At 40.4% G+C, this 25,899-nt stretch overlaps 1 protein-coding gene across 3 annotated transcripts in view; it reads left to right on the forward strand.

Annotated features, from left to right (window-relative positions):
• The first annotated feature begins 7,797 nt into the window (after positions 1 to 7,797).
• LOC138750126 (rho GTPase-activating protein 23-like) overlaps positions 7,798 to 25,899 on the forward strand; it is a 397,500-nt gene continuing 379,398 nt past the window's right edge. For 2 of the 3 annotated variants that reach the window (XM_069912261.1, XM_069912262.1), the window contains exon 1: positions 7,800 to 9,710. In XM_069912261.1, coding sequence (XP_069768362.1) covers positions 9,657 to 9,710 — 54 coding nt within the window. In that variant the 5' untranslated portion in view covers positions 7,800 to 9,656. Of the gene's footprint in view, positions 9,711 to 25,899 lie in introns of all 3 variants that reach the window. The other variant, XM_069912263.1, reaches the window with a different exon arrangement.

Raw genomic sequence — 25,899 nt, forward strand, 5'->3', positions numbered from 1 at the left:
GCGCTTGACGTCCTGCTTTGCGGAAACTGCCAAAATGTTTGGCCTGGAAGTCAGCCTGAAGAAAACTGAGGTCCTCCATCAGCCAGCTCCCCACCATGACTACCAGCCCCCCCACATCTCCATCGGGCACACAAAACTCAAAACGGTCAACCAGTTTACCTATCTCGGCTGCACCATTTCATCAGATGCAAGGATCGACAATGAGATAGACAACAGACTCGCCAAGGCAAATAGCGCCTTTGGAAGACTACACAAAAGAGTCTGGAAAAACAACCAACTGAAAAACCTCACAAAGATAAGCGTATACAGAGCCGTTGTCATACCCACACTCCTGTTCGGCTCCGAATCATGGGTCCTCTACCGGCACCACCTACGGCTCCTAGAACGCTTCCACCAGCGTTGTCTCCGCTCCATCCTCAACATCCATTGGAGCGCTCACACCCCTAACGTCGAGGTACTCGAGATGGCAGAGGTCGACAGCATCGAGTCCACGCTGCTGAAGATCCAGCTGCGCTGGATGGGTCACGTCTCCAGAATGGAGGACCATCGCCTTTCCAAGATCGTATTATATGGCGAGCTCTCCACTGGCCACCGTGACAGAGGTGCACCAAAGAAAAGGTACAAGGACTGCCTAAAGAAATCTCTTGGTGCCTGCCACATTGACCACCGCCAGTGGGCTGATATCGCCTCAAACCGTGCATCTTGGCGCCTCACAGTTTGGCGGGCAGCAGCCTCCTTTGAAGAAGACCGCAGAGCCCACCTCACTGACAAAAGGCAAAGGAGGAAAAACCCAACACCCAACCCCAACCAACCAATTTTCCCTTGCAACCGCTGCAATCGTGTCTGCCTGTCCCGCATCGGACTGGTCAGCCACAAACGAGCCTGCAGCTGACGTGGACTTTTTACCCCCTCCATAAATCTTCGTCCGCGAAGCCAAGCCAAAGAAAGAAAGAAAAAAGAAATTGAATGCTTATAACTTGGTTCCAGAAGCGTATAAGAAAAATTTAGGAGTTTAAAACATGGAATCAATCCCATATGGATTTGCACCGAAGAAATCTATATGATTTGACTGTTGGTGCACCTCAAAAGAAATTTTGACAGATTTAGAAAATTGATGTTAATTGAGGAAATTAAAAGTTGGTCCCAAATGAGATTAAATTATACCTGCATGAGAGAGACATGGGGATGTGACAATAAACAGCTAGATTAGCAGACGAATTTGCTCTAATTCACAAAATATCTCAGAATAGAAGGTATTTTCAGAAAGTTAATGTGTTACAGATTAATAAGCCTGTTTAGAGGATTAATATGGAGCAGGATAGAAAGCCTGAAATTTAAGTCTGGAGAGAAGGATGGAAAGAACAGACTTCTGAATTTGTTTGTCATTTTTGTAAGAAACTTGGTCATGTTATTGCAAATTGTCTAGTAATAAACAAGTTTTACCAAATGTATTTAAGCAGAGCAGATGTACCAAACCTGATAAGGGTGTCATGGATGTTTGCAAATCTTTTGTTTCAGAGGGATATTTTTCATTAAGGGATTTTATCTCCGTACCAAAGAACTAACTCAGGAAGACAACTTTGATTCAAGGTGTTGGAGGTGAGGTTGAGTCAATATCTCTTCACAATATAGTGCTAAATTCAGAGTTAGTTAAAAGACCTGTTGTGGTAGGAATAATTCCAAATTTACCCTTGCGGGGGGGGGTCTAATTTTTGTTAGGGGATAAAGTTGGATCAGTTTTGAGATGTCAGTCGTGAACTCAGACATATGTGAGAGGTGGTGCTGCTGATGGGCGGACCACAGATCCTTAGCCATTGCCAGTGCTTGAGTGAGGGGCTTGTGATCCGTGAAGGCTGTGAACGGTCTGTCCTCGGTGAAGTGGCGTACGGCCAAATACAGCATCAGGAGCTCCTGGTCGAAGGTGCTGTATTTGAGCTCCAGTGGACGCAGCTGTTTGCTGAAAAAGGCCAGCAGATGCCATTGTCCATCAATCCACTGTTCCAGAACCCCCTCCACCCCTCCACTGCCGTAGCTGGGGCCTCCGGCTATGGGTGCTGCAGTAGCGTGGCGCTGGTCAGAGCCTTCTTTGTCTCGGTGATCACCTTGTCCATCTCCTCTGACCACAATAAAGTATTTTCTTTTGGTGGCCATGAGCACGAACTATGGCCTTTGCCTGCTGAAGCTTTTTGGATGGCAGTTGTCTGGGTCTAGTTTTCAGTGGGGGACACTGTGTTGCGATGTGGTGGAAGACCCCAAGTTGGGGCAGAGCAGCGTTGAACTGTGGCTCTGAGATGTGAGGAATTCATGGAGGATCTCCTCTAACTCGTCCCTGGCGACGGCTATGGTGGTGATTTTTGGCCTGTGGGCTTCTGCTGTGTGCAGTCACATAGAGTGGAATGATCGAGCATTGACCAGCCTTTTTGTCCTTCATGTCAACCAGTAGGCTGTAAGCTCTGTGGAAGTTGGCCCCTTACAGTGTGATGCCCACAGAGACTAGGATGAACCTCTAGTGGAACCTCTCGTTCCCAATCTGGATCTGTGTCCTGTGGATGCCATTGGTCCTGAAGGTGGAGCCGTTGGCTTCCTGCAGTGTTGGACCTCAAGATAGGGTGCCAGTCTCTAATGCTGTGGGCTGTAGGATGCTGAACTCAGCCCCTGTGTCCACGGCGGCCAGTGGAACTGTCCATCATATGAAGGAGGCTGTTTGTGTGGCCAGCCATTGCGGCCATCAACGGCGGTTGGCCTGGTTGTTTTCCTGAAACCCACAGGTCTGGCAGCACTTGGAGGCTTGCGCTCCCCAGCACTGGTGGTAGAAACAACAGGTCGACTGGCCCTCCTCTGGCTTGTTCTTGGGAGTGGCTTTTGGTCAGCTAGATCCTGTTCATGCCACCTGGTTGAAGGCTGCCTTGTTTTCACTCTTCGTACACCAGTGGGCTGCTGCCCTCCTTGAGTTCGAGAAGTCTTCATCTGTGAGGAGCAGCTGGATGTCCTGCAGCATCTGTTCCAGGAATATCTGGCGGAAGAGAGAACAAGGTTTGTGTCTTCTGCCAGAGTCAACATTTCATCTATCAGCATCAACGGACTATGGTCCCCAACCCCATCAAGGTGAATGAGCCTAGAAGTCCATTGCTGGGGAGTTAGCCCGAAAGTTCGAAGCAGCATTTCTTTGAGGACAGTGTACTTGGTTGTAGCCAGGGGGTGGTGGATGATGTCATCCACCCTCGCTGCTGTATCTTGGTCCAGAGCTCGCACAACATGATAGAACATTGTGGCATCTGAGCAGGTTTTGTGGAGTTGAAATTGTGCTTCCACCTGCCCGAACCATGATGCCTGCCTGCTTGATGGAGACTGCATAACCTCTGCTGAATCCATGGTGTTTTGAGTCTAGAAAAACATCTGGACTCATAGGTGTCACCTCTGTGTTGGTATGAGCAGTGGAAGAAACACAGCCACCACGTTGAGGGTCATTAATGACTGTTTTTGTTCATATTCAGCGCATCCCTATAAGGGCAACATGAGCTCAGTCACCTGGTACATTGCGACATCATAATCACTGCCCATGGTACACACTGGAAGGGATACTGGAGTCAAAGAGAAACCTCTGATAATGCCACTTTCTCATGGCTGCCCTGCCATTTGGCCATACAAGCAGTGCCGGTTCACCATGAGGATACGCATTGCCACAATATCAAAAATTATCTACATCCATTGTTGCTGTTTTTCACACTCAAGCTTTAAATCAGCTTCAAAAAAAAAACTACTGATTATTATTTGGCCCATCATGGTTCTCCAGATGATAATCTCTTTCTTTCAGACTACCACAGAGTACCTTTCTGCGTTTGAAAAGGTTGATGAGAGCTGAAGATGGCCAAAGGAAAAGTGGCATTTAATGTCCAAAGGGTATTGAAGGGAAAAGCATAAATTGCATACTCTAGCTTGACATTAGAACAAGTGCCAAATTATGATACTATTAAACAAGTTGTATTAAAGGTTATCAGAAAGATAGCTCTTCCAGCTATCAGCCACTCTGGAGCTGCTGTTTCAGTCCCAACAAGCTTCTACTGGCTTCTTACAGTTTTCTGTCACACACAGTCAAAGACTCCCTGCTGTCTTTCTCTCTATCCAACAGCAAGTCCTTCTTTCTCTCACTTGCAAACCCCCACCCCCTTCTCCAGCAAACAACTGGAGTTCCTCTTTTGGTCCATATGTTGTTTTAGGTAAACAATAACCTCACAATTACCTCTGTGAGCACTTGCAGAGGTCAAAAGCCTTGAAAAAATGTCCAAAACAGACAACCTCTAGTTATTCTTCCAAGACGAGTGTATTTATTTCATTACATCATTTCAATTAGCACCTACTTGTGAAATGTGCAAACTCTTCTCCATAGTTTCTGTAAAGTCACTGAATATGTATTTTTCATTATTTTAAATAAGATCTGTTTTAAAGTGTATTTATGTAACTTACTCTAATTTTACCAATTTATCTCCCAAAAAACATTCCCAAATTTTCCATCACATTTTTTAGATGCTTCTGTGACAGAGTATATAGAAATATTTTTGGGAGATAAATTGGCAAAATTTAGAGTAGGTTACATGCAAACATTTTAAAACAGATCTTATTTGAAATACTGAAGAGTTAATGTTGTTACATAGTTCTGTGTTGTTTCATTATGTGTTGAAAAGTGACAGTTTGCCTAAGAGAACCAAGGTTGTCATGGACTGCTGAGAGAGTGGGAGAGGGACTGAGCATGTGCAGAAAATGATCTAAAAATTTCTGGACTTGGATGATAAACCACCACTGGGGGTGCTGTGGAGTGAAATAAGGCTCAGGGCATGAATCATGGTCTGGAGGACAGTTTAGAATGTTGGGATTTCAAAAAGGCATTCTGAAGGCAGCCAGTTCAAGCCACTTATTCTATCTCTGCAAGAAACACAACAAGACAACATCGAATTTTATATTCTCTCTCTCTCTCTCTCTCTCTCTCTCTCTCTCTCTCTATCTCTCTCTCTCTCTTTCTCTCTCTCTCTCAAAGATATTTTGGCTTCCGTTTACCAAACAAAATGAATTTTGTTTATGATCTTTGCTTCGGTTGAGATCGAAGTTTTGTGAGTCTTGTGTGTTTTGTGTTTGTTTTGTGTCTAAGATTTTTTGTGGGCTGGTTGGAAGTGTAGTTTAGACTTTGATTACGTATATTATATTTAGGCTGGTGAATTTATGAATTTTACGCTGTTATAGAAATTTGAATAGCAACCAGTGGACATTGTTATAAAAGGGGGGGGGGTTTGAATTAAAGATTGAAGGTGAATTTTTTAATTTATAAAGTAATTGTTCATCTTTACAGCTGTGTGATATGCCTTCTTTGTGGTTGCTGGTTTGATCTTATAACATAATTTGGGGCCATTGTCCAGTATCAAACCAATTTGGAAGATTTAGGGGCAATTGACTTGTGCTTAGTTATCAGTCGTCTGAGTTTGACTCAACCTTCAGCTTATAATTAAAAATAAACGGTGAGGGTATAAATCACCAGCAGGAAACCAGCAACTATGAATATTGACCAGTTCATAACTAACCCTTCAGTAGTTAATTTAAACATAGCTAAAAAGTCAGAACTGATAGTTATAATTGGCAAGTTAAAACTTATAGTAAAAACTGGGATGAAAAAAAAGGAAATTGCCTGAAAGATTGTTAAGCACTATGTAGGAAAGGGGGTATTTTAAGAAGCTGCATTAGAACAGTTTCCAAAGGAGAAAACTTAAGAGGAAGTAAAGTTGGGTTTGAGAAAACTAGAGTTAGAGGAAAAAAAGAGAGGCAGAAAGGAAAGCTGAATGGGAAGCAGTAAGGCAGGCAGAAATGAAGGAGAGAGAAAGAACAGAAGCAAGAGTTAGAATAGCTAAATTTAAGCTGACCCATGTGCTGGTCAGGGGGAGAGGTTTCTGGTCAGTAGAGGTGAGGTTAGTTCCTCCATTTGAGGAAGCTGAAATAGACCAGTATTTTCAGCATTTTGAGAAAGTAGCTATAAATTTAAAATGGCTACCAGACCAGTATTCACTCCTGCTACAAATTATTCTTAAAGGGAAAGGCCAACAGATATATTGGTGTCTTATGGTACAACAAGCAGCTGATTATGAATTTGTGAACAAAGCTGTACACCGATCTTATGAACTAATCCCAGAGGCTTATAGACAAAAGTTCAGGAGTTTTAAAAAAGCAGCAACCCAATCTTACCTGGATTTTGCTTGTAGGAAGGTTATATGTTTTGATTGATGGTGTGCCGCACTGCAAATAGAAAATAACTTTGATTTATTGAGGGAAATCATTCTGATTGATGAGATTAAAAATTGGTTCCTAACAATATTCAAGTGTACTTGGCAGAGAAAAATATAAAAATTTGGAAAGAATTGGATAAATTCACAGAGGCATTTGCTTTAACCCACAAGCCTAAGTGGACACCAGAGAACACCTTTCAAAGGAATACTGCTGATAATCTAAGTAAAGTAGAAAGAAAATTTAGAAGTTAGGTTAAAGGAAGAGAGGAAAAGAAATGGGTGAAGTAAACATTTACGAGTGTTATTTGCCACTATTGTAAGAAGCCAGGGAACATAATAGCAGGAAGAAAGAGAAAGGGGTGGTACCAACTGCCTGTGTTCAGAGTGAGGAAGTTATGGATATTTTTAAAACATTCATGACTGAAGGTTTCATTTTGGTTAAAGAAGGATCCAATCAAGTGCCAGTTAAAATCCCATGGGATACCGGAGAAGCCTAATTGCTTGTATTAAGCAACATTTTGAATTTTGGTGAGGAGACCAATACTAGAGATGTGAATTTAATTTAAAGACGTTGGTGGTGAAGCAGAGCCTATATCTTTATATAGAATGGTGATGAAATCAGACTTAGTTAATGACCCATTTACAATATGGATAAAATCAAGTCTGCTGGTGGATGGAGTTTCTCTTTTGTTAGGAAATGATTTAGCAGAGGGGTGAAACTCACAAACCATTGATTTATGAATCCAATAAGGATTTGGAAATCTACCCTATGTGTGCCATTACTAGAGCCATGTCTAGAAAAAAGATAGAGGTAGAGAAAGTCTGTGATGATCCTGTAGTGGAGGCAAGCATTGAGGATAAACCTAAGGATCCAGCTTTGATGTTGTCAAGAGAAGAATTCTTTGGCTTGGCTTCGCGGACGAAGATTTATGGAAGGGGTAAAAGTCCACGTCAGCTGCAGGCTCGTTTGTGGCTGACAAGTCCGATGCGGGACAGGCAGACACGGTTGCAGTGGCTGCAGGGGAAAATTGGTTGGTTGGGGTTGGGTGTGGGGTTTTTCCTCCTTTGCCTTTTGTCAGTGAGGTGGGCTTTGCGGTCTTCTTCAAAGGAGGTTGCTGCCCGCCAAATTGTGAGGCGCCAGATGCACGGTTTGAGGCGATATCAGCCCACTGGCGGTGGTCAATGTGGCAGGCACCAAGAGATTTCTTTAGGCAGTCCTTGTACCTTTTCTTTGGTGCACCTCTGTCACGGTGGCCAGTGGAGAGCTTGCCATATAACACGATCTTGGGAAGGCGATGGTCCTCCATTCTGGAGACGTGACCCACCCAGCGCAGCTGGATCTTCAGCAGCGTGGACTCAATGCTGTCGACCTCTGCCATCTCGAGTACTTCGACGTTAGGGATGAAAGCGCTCCAATGGATGTTGAGGATGGAGCGGAGACAACGCTGGTGGAAGCGTTCTAGGAGCCGTAGGTGATGCCGGTAGAGGACCCATGATTCGGAGCCGAACAGGAGTGTGGGTATGACAACGGCTCTGTATACGCTTATCTTTGTGAGGTAGATAAATGCATGATCCTGATCTTGCTGGCATAAGAGATAAGATTCTGCCTGTGTTGCTCTTGTGGAGTTCTGGATGGAGACTGGGAGATCGGTTTGCTGAGCACCTTCACTCTGTTTGCATCAATGACAAGAATCATTTGGCCAATCATTTCAATTCTGCGCCCCACTCCCATGCTCCATTGCCTCTTGCACTACCAAACCAATGTTACCTGTAAATTGGAGGAGCCCTTCCTTCTGGAGACTCTCCAACCAGATGGCATTAACATCGACTTCTCTGGTTTCTGCTAGCCCACTCTGCTTTCTCCCTATTTTTTCTCCAACTCTCCACCCCCTTTCCTCTCCATTCACAGAGCCACTCCTCCCCCTTTTTGTTGGTACCTTCCCTCCCTTAATCACCTATTACCTCCTTCCTGTGGAATTGTGCTCCTTCCCCTCTCCCTTTTTCCTCACCCCCCCCCCCCCCCCGCCTTGCCATTTTGTTTGGGCTCCTGTCTACATTTTGCTCATACATTGATGAAGGGCTCAAGCCCGAAATGTTGGTTATATATATCGTTAACTTTGCTATGAAAAGTACACCATTTAACCTGCTGAGTTTCTCCAGCATTGTGTTTTTACTTTATTCTGGTCTCTGCCTGATTTTCAGCATTCCCAATGAAGGCACAGGCCCGAAACCTTGACAGTCTTTTACATCCTAATGAGGCTGCGTGACCTACTGAGTTTCGGTAGCATCCAGCTTCTGGAGGTTTTCTTGTTCAGCCAATTAAAGACATCTGAAGAGTAATTATTATTATAATGATGCAAACAAATTTATTTTCATTAAGAACAATTCTGTCAACCAACAATATTATAAATACCAGAAAACAATGTTTTTTGAAGTTATGTGTATTGAAGGATAAATGTTGACCATAACACTCCGACACATTTGGATTGTATTTTGGAGAAGGCAGATTGGGCTTTGGTTTAGCACAGCTTTCCCACATTTTCTGCAACGGAATAGTGCATCAGCACAATATTTTTGTATTAATTTCTTGTGGGATCTGCATGTGAGAGATGAGGCACCACTGATACACTGAGATCTCATTCTGATTACAGTATTCTTTTAATTGTAATTATATCATAGAAAAAAACCATTGTATGTGTAATATTGTTTTAGGTGAATTGCACAGATATCAAGCATTATTATTTTGTTGGAGACCAAGTCAGCAATTACGCACTCCATGTTTCCATGTTTGAGTCTGAGCTTTTTCTTTTGAGGATCCAATAGAAAAAGTAATTAATCTGCCTGCATTCTTTGGTACGATGTAGACAGGATTTGGGAGCAGTTCTCTGTAGCCCATGAGTTGCTCCAGGATTTCCGTCACATGTTTCCCCTGTCAGTTGGAATGTTTACTGGCAGGGAGCCTCCTCTTCTTCCCATTTTAGCCTGCTGTTTAAATTGCAGCAGTAATGTTTTCAATCTGATTTAGATAAAAAAGGCTCCCGCTAACACCACTGCTTTGTGTTGGGGAAAGCGGATAAAAGGAACAAGCATGGTAACATGCTGCTGCTTTTAAATGTTTTATCTGGCTGTTACATTTCAATTTTGTGTTCATAGTAATGCTTTGACAAATTCCCTAGTGCAGTGTACTGAAAGTTTATTTTGCTTTCCCCTTTGGTTGTGGGGGGGTTGATAATTAGAAGACCAATGTACGCTCTTCCGCACAGCAGATAGACGACTTTAGCCTGGGGAGGGGAAGGCTACTGACTGACTGCAAATTAAAAGCTGTGTAGGAATATAGCTTTGTGAAGCTTGGAACTATACTCTGAAAACTCGGAGGCATCTTTCTCACAGATGAATGGCGTGGCTTTCTATCTCGTTGGAATTCCTCCCTACGTGGAGGCCCAAGTAAGTAACAAATACAGAATGTTGAACGCTACACTGCTGTGTGCATAGTCTTGGGCTGCAGTTTTAATTATAATGCATTTGTGATTAAGCGGATTAACATAGAGGAATGCAAGGCCTTTGAGTTAAAACATAAGCAGGACAAATAAAGACAGATTGGTCTGTGGCTCTGAGATGGCTATAAACAATGTTGTTCTGAAGTTGAGTGCTCTTAGTAGAGCTTCAGTCTTTTAAATCACCTTTAAGTAAGTGAATTCTTATTTTGAATGTAGTTGTTCATTTGGTATTGGAATGGTAGTAATGATTTCAATTTATGAGTGGGTGAAAGCTCAGCTTTGTCCACTTATTTTAAATCAGCAGTGCCATTCTTTTGAACAATGCTGCTTTGTAATAGGCACTAGATCGTTCAAACTTTCTTATGTTTTCCATATAACCATATAAACCATATAAAACTTTACAGTATGGAAACAGGCCACATCGGCCCTTCTAGTCAGCACCGATTTATGTGAAACTCCACTAGTTCCACCTACAGCGCTTTTACAGTACTAGCAACCGGGGTTCAAATTTGAATTTAAATGATAATTACTTGATTAAAATGAACTTTACATAATTAAAGTGTACAATGCTGATTTTTTTCCAATTATTTTATATTTTACACCATCTTTTGTCTTTTAAACAGTATGCAGGTGTATTAGCCCTTCTTTCTATTCAGAATTAAAATAGTAGAAAACAAAACCATGTGTTTTGTGACAAGGATCTGCATTCATAAATCTTTATATCCTTTGAAACATTAGTTCTCAAAATACAATTACTCATGTTACAACAATTTGAAATGACAATTTAGAAGTCCATTGGTCAGTTAAAGTGGACATTCTTCATAGCAATATACTATTTACATTGCTGCTTTATGGTTAAAACTTGAGTCAGATGTAACATTGTGCATTTTGAAGTGGTTGAGAACTAATGTTCTCTGAGATCATCTGATTGACTGAAGCTATTAAAAATTCTGATTCTTTCTCTCGTTATGTAGTTTCCGAGGGTAGAGAAGGATAGGGACTGAATGACCAACAGTACCTGGATCATCCCTGCAGAACAGATATGCTGCTTTGGATATTGTTGGGGGGAGATGACCTACCAGGAGAAGGCAGCAGTAGCAAGGATGATGGTACCATGAGTAGCTCTGCTGTGAGGGATGGCAGGAAAAAGAGTGCTGGGTTATAGTCATAGGGCATTCCATTGTAAGGGTAATTGTCAGGAGTTTTTGTGGCCTCAAACGAGACTCCCGGTTGGTATGTTGCCTCCTGGGTGCAAAAGTCAGGGATGTCTCGGAGCAGCTAGAAGACATTCTGGAAGGGGAGGGTGAACAGCCAGCTGTTGTGGACCATATCGGTACCAACGATATTGGAAAAATAAAGGGATAAGGTCCTGTAAGATTAATTTAGGAAGTTAGGAAAAAGGTATAATCTCTGGATTGTTCCTGGCGCCACAAGCTAGTCAGAGTAAGAATAACAGGATAGCGAGAATGAATTTGTGGCTTGAAAGGTGGTGTAGGAGGGAAGGCTTTAGATTCTTGAAATATTGGGACTGGTTCTGAGGCAGATGGGACTAGTACAAACAGAACGGTCCTTGGGGGTTTGTTTGTTATGCTGTTGGGGAAGATTTAAACTAATGTGGCAGGGAGATGGGAGCTAGTCCAGAGAGTCAGAGTGGTTTAAAAAGAAGATAGCAAAGTGAAAAGCAATAGTGACAGGCAAGTAAGACCAGGGCGAAAATCAAAAGGAGATACATATTTACATAATGGTAAAAGGGATAAGAGAGTGGCTAAAGTAAGTCTGAGGGCTTATGTCTCAATGCAAGGAGCATTCATAATAAAGTAGATGAATTGAATATGGAGATAGCTATTCATGAATATGATATAGTTGGGATCAAGAGACATGGCTTAGGGGGACCATGACTGGGAGCTGATCATTCAGAGTTACTCGACATTCAGGAGGGATAGACGGAAAGGAAAAGGAGGTGGAGTAGCAATGTTGATAGGGAAGAGGTGAATGCGATAGAAAGGAAGGAAATTAGCTTGGAAGATGTGGAATCGATATGGGTAAAGCTGTGAAACATGAAGGAGCAGAAGCTGCTAGTGGGTGTTATGTACAGGCCATCTAACATTAGCAGTGAGGTTAGGATGGCATTAGGAAAGAAATTGGTAATGTGCCCAACAAAGGGACAGAAGTTATAATGGGTGATTTTAATCTACATGTAGACTGGGTGAACCAAATTGGTAAGGGTAATGAGGAAGAGGATCTTATAGAATGCATACAGGATTGTTTTCTAAATCAGCATGTCGAGGAACCGACAAAGGAACAAGCTATTCTAGATTGGGTACTGAGTAATGGAGAAGTCTTGTTGTGAAGAACCCCTTGGGCAAGAGTGACCACAATATGGTGGAATTTTTCATTAGAATGGAATGTGACAGGGTTGATTCAGATAGAAAAGTTCTGAACTTGAAGAGGGGTAGCTTTGATGGTATGAGATGGTATGAGATTGGCAAATGGTATTTTAAGGACTAATGGTAGAAATGCATTGGTAATCATTTAAGTACAACAGATGTACATCCCAGTTTGTAAAAAGAATAAATCAAGGAGGGTAGCTCATCCATGGCTAACAAAGGAAATCAGGGAGAGTATCAAATCCAAAGATGCAGCATATAAATTAGCCAAAAAAATAATATTCCTGATGATTGGGAGAAATTCAGAGTTCTGTAGAGGAGGAGAAAAGGATTAATTAGGAAAGGTAGAAGAGATTATGAGAGGAAGCTGGCAGGGAACATAAAAAAATTATTGTATGAGTTTTCATAGATATATTAAGAGTATGAGGTTGGTTAAGGCAAATATTGGTCCATTGCGGACAGAAACAGGTGAGTTAATCATGTGGTTCAAAGGTATGGCAAACTGTCTGAATGACTACTTTAGTTCTGTCTTCAATTGTTGAGGATCGTGAGGGAGGGTATAAAGGAAATAATTGTAAGTTGAGAGGTTATATTAGTCAAATTGCAGGAATCAAAGTTGGATAAATCCCCAGGCCTGGATGGTCTGAAGTAAGTAGTCCAGGAAATAATGGATGCATTAGTGATAATTTTTCAAACCTCATTAGATACCAGATTAGTTCGAAGGGAGGGAGAGAGAAACTGGTAAATTACAGACCAGTTAGCCTGACTTTGGTCATAGGGAAGGTGCTAGAATCAGTTATTAAAAATGCAATCTCAGTACATTTGGAGAGTAGTGATATCATCAGACGGAGTCAGCATGGTTCTGTGAAGGGAAAGTCATGTCTGATGAAATTAATAGAGTTTTTGAGGATATAAGCAGTAGAGTAGATAGGGGGAAATCAGTTGTTGTGGTAAATCTGGACTTTACTAAGGCATTGGCAAGGTTCTGTACAGAAGACGAGAGTACAATCTTAAAAAGCATGGTATATTATAGGAGGTATGGTATTAAAGTGGATAGAGGATTGATGGACAGGAAGCAAAGAGTAGGTATAAATGGTTTTTTTTGGAATGGCAGCCAGTGACTAGTGCTGTATCGCAGGGCTCCGTGCTGGGGCAACTGTTGTTTACAATATATATCAACAACTTAGATGGGGGAATAGATAGCAAATTCTCAAAATTTGCAGACAAAAGGGAGTTGGGTAGCGGGGTTGGCTGTCTTGAGTATGCTAAAAGGGTACAGAGTGATTTGGACAAGTTAGGTGAGTTGGCCAAGAGGTGGCATATGTAATATAATGTGGTTAAATGTGAGGTTATCTACTTTGGAGATAAGAACAAGAAAGATGACTATTATGTAAATGGTATCTGCTTAGGAAAAAGGGAGATGCAAAGAGACTTGGATGTTGCTGTACATCAGTTATTAAAAGTAGACATGAAGGTACATCAGGTGTTGAGGTAGGCGAATGCTATGTTTGCATTCATAGCAAGAGGATTTAAGTACAGGAGTACAGAGATCATGCTACAGCTGTACAGGGCCTTGGTGAAACCACATCTGGAGTATTGCATCCAGTTTTCATCTATTTATCCGAGGAAGGACATCCTCACCATGCAGGGACTGCAGAGAAGGTTCACTAGACTAATACCAGGGTTAGAAGGACTTGCATATGAAGAAAAGTTGGATAGACCAGGTTTATATTCTTTGGAATTTAGAAGATTGATGGGGGAATCTTATAGAAACATATAAAATTTTTAAGGGTTTAGACAGACTAAATGCAGGTATGTGGTTTCCAATCCTGGGAAAAAAACAGAACCAGGGGTCACAGTTTAAGGATAAGGGGGAAGTTTTTTTGGACTGAGATGAAGAAAAATTTATTCTCTCAGAGGGTGGTGGATCTGTGGAATTCTTTGCCACAGGAAGTAGTAGAGGCCAGTTCCTTGTCAATATTTGAGAGTAGGTTAGATTTGCCCCTTGTGCCTAAGGAGATTCAGGAGTATGGGGAGAAGGCAGGATCAAGATACTGATCATCCATGATCATATTGAATAGTGATGTAGGCTTGAAAGGCCAAATGGCCTGCTCCTTCACCTATTTTTCTATATTTCTATGTTTCCATGTGAAGATCTAATTGCTGTTATGTATATTTAATGATATTTATTGTGCAATTAAAAAAATTACTCATGAGAGAATTTACAAAGCAAGCTTTTGAGTTGTATATGAGAGCTGACCAAATTTAAAATTGGTTGCTGGTAGTTGCATGAATTGGTAGTCAGGGGGCTGATATCGCCTCAAACCGTGCATCTTGGCGCCTCACAATTCGGCGGGCAGCAACCTCCTTTGAAGAAGACCGCAGAGCCCACCTTACTGACAAAAGACAAAGGAGGAAAAACCCAACACCCAACCCCAACCAACCAATTTTCCCTTGCAACCACTGCAACCGTGTCTGCCTGTCCCGCATCAGACTTGTCAGCCACAAACGAGCCTGCAGCTGATGTGGACATTACCCCTCCATAAATCTTCGTCCGTGAAGCCAACCCAAAGAAAAAAAAGAAAAGTCAGGACAATGTTCTGCTTTAGTCTTGATTATGGATTATTTCTCCAAAGTGAGTTTTCTGATGCTTCATCACTCTTGTATATTTGTACCTTGTATCAGCAACTCGCATATGATGTAACCATACAATGTTGAATATTTAAATTTTTTGAGGACTCTCCTTTACTTGACTTAGCAATTGTGACCAAGGGACTAAGTGTCCTAGATTTTGCTGATTGCTGTTGGTTGCCGTGAGGTTTTTTTATCCTTATCCCCAGTATTTTGACATGCTCAATCTTAATCCATTCCCAGCAATAAACTTGAGTCTGCAAAATTAATGGTTTGAGGAATTATTTGTAGAATATCAGTGACTTTAACTCTCTGTGCTAACTGCAATTTTTAGTGTTGTAGATTTGAGCTCGTAAATTTATGTAAATTTTACTCCTATTTAGAGCTTTAAACTATATTTTATAATGGAAACATATGAAGCAATTGCTAATTGTAGGGAACACGTCCTAAGCATTCAAAACAAAGCTGTCTGCAAAAAACTTGTTCAATATTATGAATATATTATCAAAGTTGAACAGTGAATTATATTCATGAACATCTTGTAATATTTTAATATGTATATCTAGGATTTTTAAGACCTTTTTAAATTGATCCATGTATATTGCGTTAGTTCTAAAGTGATTAAAATTGGTGTCCTTGTATGTAGAATATTTGGGATACATTGTAAATAGGACATAGATGTATATGATGTCAAAGAATGATCACGGAGGGGCCTGCGAACCGAGTCGCGAGGTGGCTCACAAATAGATGGCGGTTATCGCGAGGGCCCCACGATACCTGCAAATATGTTTTTTTGCATGAAGGGGAATGGATCAGGAACCCCTCCAACAGCCATGTGAAGGGCTGTACAGGGTCACAGGCATAATGGATCGATGTGTGTATTGGACATTGCTGGCAAAGAGTAAACCATCACCTTTGACCCCCTGAAACCGACCCATGTAGATATTAGCCAGCCAGTCAAGACTCAGTCCCGTGACGCGGAGGTAGGCCTCCTGAAGTGGTAATGGACATTCCAATCTCCATTTCTGAAGTGGGCAGGGTAGGGGGTTGCGTGTAGTAGCTTGCAAACTGAGTCAGAACCTGGCTCACAAAATGGCTGGTGAACACGACGATTGTGAGGGCCCCGGAGGGACCAATGGCTGTCATCCAATGTGACCTCCTGCACAGTGGCAATGGTGTTAACGCCTGTGGTGCCTGTTAGACAGAATCAGACACAAGGTAAAAACTGAACAACACACTTTAATCTACAAAAACCTCCACAGAGACAGGCTGGCTGTGGCTGCAGCAACTCAGTGTGAGGCCTTGGGAGGCCGGCACAGGTTTATATCCCGGAGGGTGATTGACACTCGACTGGGTGGGGCTTGTCCATTCAGGCTGACTGATTGGCAGCCAGCCAGGTGTTGTCCTGTCCCCTTATTGTCAGAGGGAGGCAATGAGTATAAACAGCTAACAGCAATAAATCAGTCTTCGACAACAACTTGACTGTGTATGTGTTGTTCTTATTCCATACTTCACATAGTGCGCATGCGACAATCTCATTTTGAAAGCCTTTGAACTTCTAATAGTCTGTCTGGTTAGTATTCCCATATGGTAAAAATTATTATTGGGAAAAAAAGATAATTTAAGAGATTTCTAGTACTGCTGAAGTAAAATATTAACAGGATGCATTTGAAAAGTATATTGAACCATTAGTGACATTTTTACATTGATTAATGGATTATAGTGGCATCATTGTTAAATTACTGGATTAACAATTGAGAGGCCTTGGATTAATGATCCAAAGGTGAGGGTTAAAATCTTACTGTACCAGGTTTAATTTATTGTCACATACCTGGTACAGTGAGAAGGGTTCCTTTCCAAGCAGTATAGCAAGTCATATCCAATAAGCAAATAGCTGTACAATGTGGAAGAACTAGAGCACAATTACAAACTGTAGTATTACAGTGAAAAGATCAGTTGAGAAGGACAACATTATATCATTGTTGTGGAGTTCCTTCGGGAGCCTGACGGCTATAGGAAATGGTTTTTCTTAATAACTTTTCTGAACTTACACACACATTACATACACGTGCACTTAGAAGGGGGTTGGTGTATGATTTCACACTCTAGAACATTGTGCCTGATGTGTGTGATGGGTCCATGATGGTGAGAGGTGTAGATGGAAGTGATAGAGAAGAGTGAGGTTTGCGTGGATTTTGAGCTGCATTTACCTCCTTGTATGTCTTTTTCCAATCTTTAACAAAGCAGCTCCTCTGTGTCTCTATGCTGTATCTTTTATGGTGCACCTGTGGAAGTTAAGTACATGCTGAACTTCCTAAATCTTTATAAGGAAGTAGAGAAATGATACTGTTCTTTTTTAAGTGTTATGTCATTGTTGATTCAGGTTTACTCTCAAGAAGGTTGAAGCTATTGTGACAGAATATATAGATAGGTTTTTGAGAAATAATTTGAGAAAGGTTTGTTAGAGTAGGTCACATCCAAACACTTTAAAACAGATCTTATTTGAAAAACTGGAATTCTGGTAATGCTAGACATATTGGGCCCTCAACAGTTTTTGGAAGAGCTTTGAAGAGTGCTCAAGAAACTTCATTAATGGATTGTTGTTTACCAAAGGCAACTTATGAAAGAGAATGAAGGAGAACTTGCTATTAAAAGACGGTCATGTGGTTTTGCAAGCAGAGTCAAAAGGCTTTCACTCTGAGAGAGAGGGTGTGAGAGAGAGAGAGAGAGAGAACTTTTCTGAACTTACGCACACATTACATAAGTTAGTGATAAGTTATAGTTTGATTCTACTTTCATGTTTAAAGATAATTAAAAGCAACTTTTGTTTAAGTAACCCTTTGTTGTGGAATATCTATTGTTGCTGGGTTTTGGGCTCATAACATTTTATGGAAATTCATCCAGTCGATTGGACATAGGTTTTGTGGGTTATTAGTCAATTTTGTTTTTTTTTCCAAGCTAATTTAAAGATTAAGTGAGAAAAACAGCAGTAATGGATGTTGATAATTTTTTGTCGCAACCATCACTTGTAGATCTGAAGAGCAAAGGAAAGGAAGAACTGATGGTTATTTCTTATGCAATAAAACTGACTGAAGTCAAGAATTAGATGAAGAAAATACACATACAGAGGATTATAGTCAAATATTATATAGGTGAAGGTAAATTTGTTGAGAAAGACTTTGAAAATTTTCCAGAGAATAGATTTGTTGAGTTGTAATTGGAATTGGAGAAATGGAGGGTGTTGGAGGCTGAGAAACAGACAAAAAGAGCCAGATCAAGCTGAAAAGTAAAGGGAAGAGGCTAAAAACAGGTTATATGAGTCAGAAAAAACTGAGAAAATATGAGTAAGAGGAGGCTTAAAAACAGAGGGAGGATGATGTATGACAAAGAAAATATGACTTGGAAAAGATTGAAAGGGACAGACATTTTCAATTATAGAGAAGTTAAAAACTGAGATGGAGAGAAGTAAGAAAATTGTGGCTGTAACTCCTGGGGAGAGGATTTTGGCTAGTAGAGAGAAAAATCTAGTTCCTCCTTTTGATAAGGGAGATATAGATACATATTTTCAGCTTTTTGAAAAGGTTGTTGAGAGTTCAAGATGGCCAAAAGAGAAGTGGCCTCTAATGGTCCAAAGTGTATTGAAGGGAAAAGCACAAATTGCATTCTCTAGCTTGACTACAGAGCAAGTGGCAAATTTTGTACTGAGCAATATTGAAAGCTTATGAGTTGATCCCAGAAGTAAATAGACAAAAATTTAGGAGTCTGGTGAAAACATGGAATCAATCTTATATGGATTTTGCTCTAAAAAGATCTGTATGGTTTGACCGTTGGTGTGCCTCGAAAGGAATAAATAATAATTTTGATGGATTTAGAGAATTGATTTTAACTGAGGAAATTAAAAAGTGTGTTCCAAATGAGATTAAATTATACCTGGATGAGAGAGACATGGGGACGTGATGACATACGACTAGATTAATAGATGAATTTGCCCTAGTTCACAAAGGTTCATTGCAGAATAGTAAGAATTTTCAGAGAGTTAATGTGGAACAGATTAATAAGCCTGTTCAGAAGGTTAATGTGGAGCAGAATAGTAAGCCTGAAATTAAGTCTGGAGAGAATGTTAAGAAAAAAGATGAAGTTAAGGTGGGAAAGGACAGAAGTTTTGGATTTATATGTCATTTTGTAAGAAACCTGGTAATGTTATTGCAAAAATTCTAGTGTTGAAAAAGAAAAGAGTAAAGGTTTTATCAGAAGTTTGTATTCAAACAGTTGAATTTAAGGAGAGCAGAGGTGCCAAAACTGGTAAGGAGGTCATGGATGTTTTCAAACCTTTTGTGTCAGAGGGCTTTGACTCAATAAAGGAGGGGGAACCACAGGTTCCAGTTGAAATCCTTAGAGATACTGTGACTCCCCAGTCATTGTTGTTGGGAAGTGTTTTAACTCTGAATCAAACGACTGACACAGGGGAGACAACTTTGATTAAAGGTGTTGGAGGGGAGGTAGAGTCAGTATTGCTTCACAAAGTTGTGCTAAATTCTGAATTAGTTAACGGACCTGTTGTAGTTGGAGTAATTTCAAAGTTACTCATGCAAGGTTCTCATTTTTATTGGAGAATAATGTGGCAGAGGATAAAGTTGGGTTAGTTTTTAGATTAACAGATCCTCCTGGTAAGGATGAGGTTGAAGAGGATGGTGAGATATATCCTTCATGTACTGTAATAATGTCTATGACGAAGAGAATGATGAGAGCTGAGGAAGATCCAGTTTATAGAGACTTGCCCAATACTTCTGAAATAGTTTTGAAAGAGCATGGTAATTGTGAGAGTAAGAATTTCTTTTTGTCAAGGAAAGAGTTAATGCAACAACAGAAAATAGATACAGATCTTGTTTTCTTAAGGGACAAAACAGTAACTGAACAGGACATTAAAGAAATGGCTTGTGGATATTATTTGAAAGGTTAATTGATTATGTGAGAATGGAGACCTCTTGATATTCCTGCTAATAAAGAGTGTGGGGGTGGGGGGTGATCATCAGGTGGTTGTTCCTAGAAATTACCAGAATTAAAATTTAAATCTAGCCCACAGTACATCTTTGGGTGGTCATCTTGGTGTAAAGAAAACCAGGAATAATATTTTGAGACAATATTTCTAACCTGGTTTGAGGAAGGATGTTGTAAATTGGTGCCGGACATGTCACTTTGTCAGGTTGTGGGGAAACCTAACCAGGGTCCTCCAGTGGCTCCATTACAACCCATTCCTGTTGTTGGGGAACCTTTCACTAGGGTTTTTGTGGATTGTGTAGGTCCCCTGCCTAAAATTGTCTGGAAATCAGCACATTATCGATTATGTGTACAACATCAAAATTTCCAGAAGCTAAACCATTAAGGAACATTAAAACCAAAACAGTGGTAAAGGCTCTGGAAAGGATTTTCACAGTAGTGTTTTATGGAATCACTGTTCATATTTACCAATAACATACAGGAAACTGCAGATACTGGAATATTTATCAAACTTAAATTTAATTAGACAAATTAATATATAAAAGCCTTCTTCCAGCTTCTCTTGGATTACCCGGACAATAGACCTATGGATCAGATTGTCTAGTGATTGCATCCTTTTCATGTGGACAGTAGTACCTTGAATCAGTATTGTACTTGAATTGAATTATTGTCATGTGTATCAAGACATTGTAAAAATAGTTTTTTAGCATTCTGTCCAGATAAGTCAACTCATTCAGTTGGTAAACCAACAAATAAATAAACTAAATTGCAGGGTGTAGTGTTAACTATAAGTCAAAGTGTACAAGAACAAAATACAGGGTAAAGAGAAAAGAGCAGTAAAAATAGTTCAAGGTCATCATCTTTACCAATAAGAGATCCACATAAAAATCTGATAACAGCAAGAAAGAACCTCTTCTCAAGTCATGTTTTTAAGCTCATGTATTTTCTGCTCCATTGGAAGGAGGAGAAGAGAGTGTGACTGGGTGGAATGGTAAAGGTAAAGGATTCATTATTGTCATGTAATACAGTACTCCATTTAGAATGTAACGTTCATGAAATTTTTAACTTTTGTCTACCGTAAGTCAGTAGAGAGTCGCCACTTGGTCCAGCAACCCTCAGAAACTTACAGCACCTGGTGTTCCTTGGCGGACTCCCCAAGTATTGGCCAGACCTGAGCCTGCTTAGTTTCCGAGATCAGACAATCTCAGGCAAATTCAGGCTATTAAGTGCTGAGGTTTGTGTGATTTCCTGAGTTACCTTTATAACCCTTTACAGTTTTTTGCGGTCTTGGGCTGAGGGGTTCCCATACCAAGCTGTGATTCATCCTGACAGAATACTTTCAGACACATCTGTAAAAGTTGTTGTGATGTGGAGGCATTGCCACATTTCCTCTGGCTTCTGGGAAAGTTGAGTCAATTTTGTGCTTTCCTGGTTGTAACATCGACATGGTTGGAATTGTTGGTGATAATTAGTCCTAAGAACTTGAAGCTCTCCTGCACATTCATTTTGGTGATATTGAAGGAGTGGTTGTTATCCTGTCACCGTGCCACCAGATCCTGTCTCCTTGCATTCCTCCTTCTTGTTTGAGATTTGATCTGTGATGGTGGTGCCATCTGTAGTCTTGTGGATGGAGTTAGAGTAGTATTTAACCACATAGTCAAGAGTGTATATAAAGCATGGTAAGTTGGTCTTCTATGGAGTAAAAGAGTCAAGTTGCTTTATATGTGTTACAGCAATACGTATGTTATTAGATTGAATTTAATATTCATTTGCATAAAGTGAAGTTACGATGACATAGGCATTTTTTAAAAAGTTGTAATGCATAAACGAAAGGAAAGAATTGAAATCAAGTTATGAATATAAGGGAAATTGAAAAAATAGTGACAGGATTCTTAATGATGCTTTGGAATTTCATGCTTGACTGTATTTTTCCTTTCAGAATTGGAGTATACATTACAGAGTTGGACTGTAAATTCTACTGGCAACACCTACAAGGTGGCAATGTGATCTTTTGTATTTTTACAGGATAAATGGTTATTAGTAAATAATTTGACAGTCATATTTAATTAATAAACAAAGCTAATGTGACAAAACAAAATTCCTAGCTGTTGAGTTAAGTGAATACTGAGTTTCTGAGATATCTGGCAGTATGTCTTAAAATTTGCTGCTAAATCAGCATTTCAGTTCTTACATATTTTGCCTGTTTTCCATATTTATTTTCCTTTGGTCACTGAATGAATTTTCCTTGGCTATTGTTAAGAATTATAAAAATATTCACTGTACAGCTTCATTGTGAGTACATTTTGAATGGTTGGAGAGTTCTAATGGAGATGGCAATGGTCCCATGGCACTTGCTTCCCTTACCTTTCCTCCTAATAGACTTTGTGGAGTTGGGAGGTACTGTAATACCATGAATAGTGAAGGTAATGAAATATTTAGAATAGTGGATGTGATACAAATCAAGTGGGCTACTTTGCCGATCCGGACAAAGAGAAGGGAGGCACAGTTAGTGTAGCAGTCAGTGCAATGCTGTTACAGCGCCAGCAACCCAGGTTTGAATCTGGCGCTATCAGTTCGGAGTTTATACATTCTCCCCGTGCCTACGTTAATTTCCTCCTGGTTCTCCAGTTTCCTTCTACTGTTCAAAACATACGGGGTTATAGGTTAATTTGAGTGTAATTGGGTAGCACAGTTGTAAATACTCAGAATTGGCTTCTATTGCTCTGTGAATAAAATTTAAATTGAAAAATCAAAGAATGCAAATCAGGTGTCTTCAATGATCAATAATGAAAAGTTTTTATTGTGTTAGCAGCAAAGTCATTTACAACAAGATGCCCTCTGACCAACTCTTGTGACCATGATGGCTATGTGGCTGTGTTCTGGTGTGTGGTCACCCTATGATGATTGCGATAGGGTATCAGTGATGATTGGTATTACAAATGTTACTTAGTGGCTCACCAGGAATGTCTGACTTTTATCTAGGTTTTGCAATATTCAAGCACTGGCTTCTTAATTTCTTTTCAGGCCTTCATAGTAGATTTGAATCACAATAAATGGCAAGTAACTTCACTTTCTGATCTTATAGTGGAAGGATTCATCAGTGATGATGCATTTGGAGATCTTTGGGCTGAGGGTGCTGTCCTACGAAAGTCCTGCAGCATTTCTCCAAAATGCTGGAAGACTAAATCGCAAATAGAGAATGTTGGAAGTATTCAGTAGGTCAAGCTGCATCCATGGGAGAAACAGAATTGATGTTTTAGGTTGACAACCTTTCATTAGAACCAGAAATATGAGGAGACAAGTGTGTTAATTGAAGAGAGGGTGAGGAGTGGAGAGAAAAAGATGTATTATTAGGTGAGTACATCGATAGGATACAGACCAAAGAACTACTTTAAAAACTAGCAGTTGAAAACATAAAAAAAAGCAAAATGCATTGAAGCAGAGGTATAGTCACATCTATAGATAGGGATTAATTTTAAAAAGGGGTTTCATTATTGAATATTGAGAGCTACAGTTTACCAAGTCAGAATACACAATGCTGAGAATTAGAGATACTATTCCTCAAGCTTGCATTGAAAATGAGTGGAGCACTATAAGAGGCTGAAGATGCATGGGTAGAGTATATTTCAGATTTATTGTCAGAGTACGTACATGACATCACATACAGCCCTGAGATTCTGTTTCATCTGGGCACGGCAGAATTACCAGTTGGTAGAACAAAAAAGATGTACGCAGTATATACATGTAGCAAACAAAGAACTGTAAACAATTAACAAATGTAAACAAACCATCAGGGAGAATAAAAAAAAAGAAAATCAATAAAATACACAAGTAAGAGTCTCTGATTGAGTTTGTCGTTGAGGTGTCTGATGGTGGAGGGGTAGCAGATGTTCTTGAACCTGGTGATGTTAGTCTTGTGGTACCTCTACCTCTTCCCTGATAGCAGCAGCAAGAACAGAACATGTGCTGGTGGTGAGGGTCTTTGATGATCACTGCTGCTCTCTAATAGCAGTGTTCCCTTTAGATGTTCTCAGTAGTGGGGAGGGTTTTGCCTGTGATGTCCTGGGCTGTGCCCACTGCCTTTTGGAGGGCTTTATGCTCAGGGGTAATGGTGTTCCCATACTAGACCCTGATGCAGTTATTCAGCACACTTTCCACCACACATCTGTAGAAATTTGCTAGGGTTTCTTGTGTTATACAAATCCTCTGCAAACTCCTGAGAAAGATGAGGCGCTGATGTAGTTTCTTCACAATGCCATTGGTGTGTTGATCCAGGAAATATCCTTCGAGAGAGTGACTCCTGAAAACATTAAATTTGCTTATTCTTTCTCTCTCTGACTCCCCCAATTGTACTCCCCTGGGTTTCCCTTTCTGAATCAGCTCCTTAGTTTTGGCGACATTGAGTGCAAAGTTGTTGTTGATACACCGTTCAGCCAATTTTTCAGTCTCCCTCCTGCATGCTCACTCATCCCCTTCCTTTATACAACCCACTACCATGGTATCGTCAGCAAATTTGTAGATGGTGTTGTCCAATTAAAGTGGATGTTGACTAAATTGAGAATTCTACAAAGCAGTCACTCAATCTGTGTTTAATTTTGGCAATGAGCTGAATGGCTGTTCTGACCACCCAGTGCAAAACTAAATTGGAAGAAACGCAAATGATCTTTGTTTCACCTGGGGGTGATTCTTTGGATCCCCAGAATTGCAACAGAAAGATGTCATGTGGAGAGGAATGGTTGGTGTTAATGGAAAAGTGGACCAAGAGGTTACAGAGGGACAAACCCTTTGAAATGCTGAAAGTAAGAGGAAAATATGTTTGGTGTTGGAATACATTTAAAGATGATGGTAAAGATGTGGAGAATGATCTGTGAAATATGGGGTGGATGGAAGGTGAGAACTGGGAGAAACCTATTCATGAAAAGAACATAAATGGGGGAAATAGGGAGACAGCCCTTCCAACAATGTAGAGATAAAGATATAAGTAAAAAGAAATGAATATATTTTAAAGACACTGTCATCATAGCAGATACATTGGAAATGAAGAAAATGGGACAAAGGAATCTGACAAAGGAATTCCAATCTAATCCACTGCATTCAGTCTACTTGGTGTGGCCTCCTCCACGTTGGTGAGGTCAAACACAGATTGGGTGACATCTTGGGGGAGCATCTGCACTCTGTGGGCAACTGTTTCAGTTCTTATCACCATTCCCTCACAGACATGTCTCACCAAGGTGAGACCTAACCTAAAGAACAGCACTTCATATTCTTCCCAGATAGTTTAAACCCAATGGCCTGGAACATAATCTTTTCTAACTTTAAATTACTTCACGTCTATCTAGTTCTTTAACTATTTCCAGTGCCATTTCTTTCTTAACCTTCCCCCTTCACTCTCTGTGGTATCTTGATCTACCTGTCTGTCCACTTCTTCCACCTTCTGTTCCATAGCCTTTCTATTTAGGCCCTTCCTAACTTCCCTCTTCTTTTTTTCCCTCCTGATATCACTCCTTCCTACTTTAGTCTTGATAAAGTTCTCTGACTCAAAATGTGGACTGACTATTTCTACCCATCAATGCTATCTGACCCATTGTATCCCTCCAGCTTCTCATTTGTGTTTCTTACACAACCACTGGGTTCCAAGAAATTATTCCCAATTTCATGGAACGGAGTCTGCATAAAAAAGATGGGAACGGGAATAAGGACTCATTCCCATCTGACATTTTACCTCCTTGACTCCGAGTAATTTTCAAGAATCGCCTGCAGTCGAAACTGAACTGCAGATGATCTGTCAACAACAGGCTAATGAATAGGTTATCCAGCCTCCTTAAGTATCGCAATTCAGGTATTTTGTCTAAATTCGCGGTATGATATGGATGTTTGGAGTTTAGGCAGGAAGGCAGAAAAATCATGAAAGTTCTATGCAAAAAAAATTTGCTCAAGATTGCAGAATTTGCAGTTTTGTGTTTCTCTAAATTGTTTATTGGGTAGCCTTTAAGGTATGCCTTTTAGTCAATATCTGAAAGCTTGGACTAACGTCATTGAGACAAAGCCAGAAATAAATATAGTGAATCATGCTTTTCAGATGGATTTGTATTCAGATTGTGAAGTTTGTTTTACTCTCAA

Source organism: Narcine bancroftii (assembly GCF_036971445.1).
Source record: "Narcine bancroftii isolate sNarBan1 chromosome 12 unlocalized genomic scaffold, sNarBan1.hap1 SUPER_12_unloc_2, whole genome shotgun sequence".
Classification (NCBI taxonomy): Eukaryota; Metazoa; Chordata; class Chondrichthyes; order Torpediniformes; family Narcinidae; genus Narcine; species Narcine bancroftii.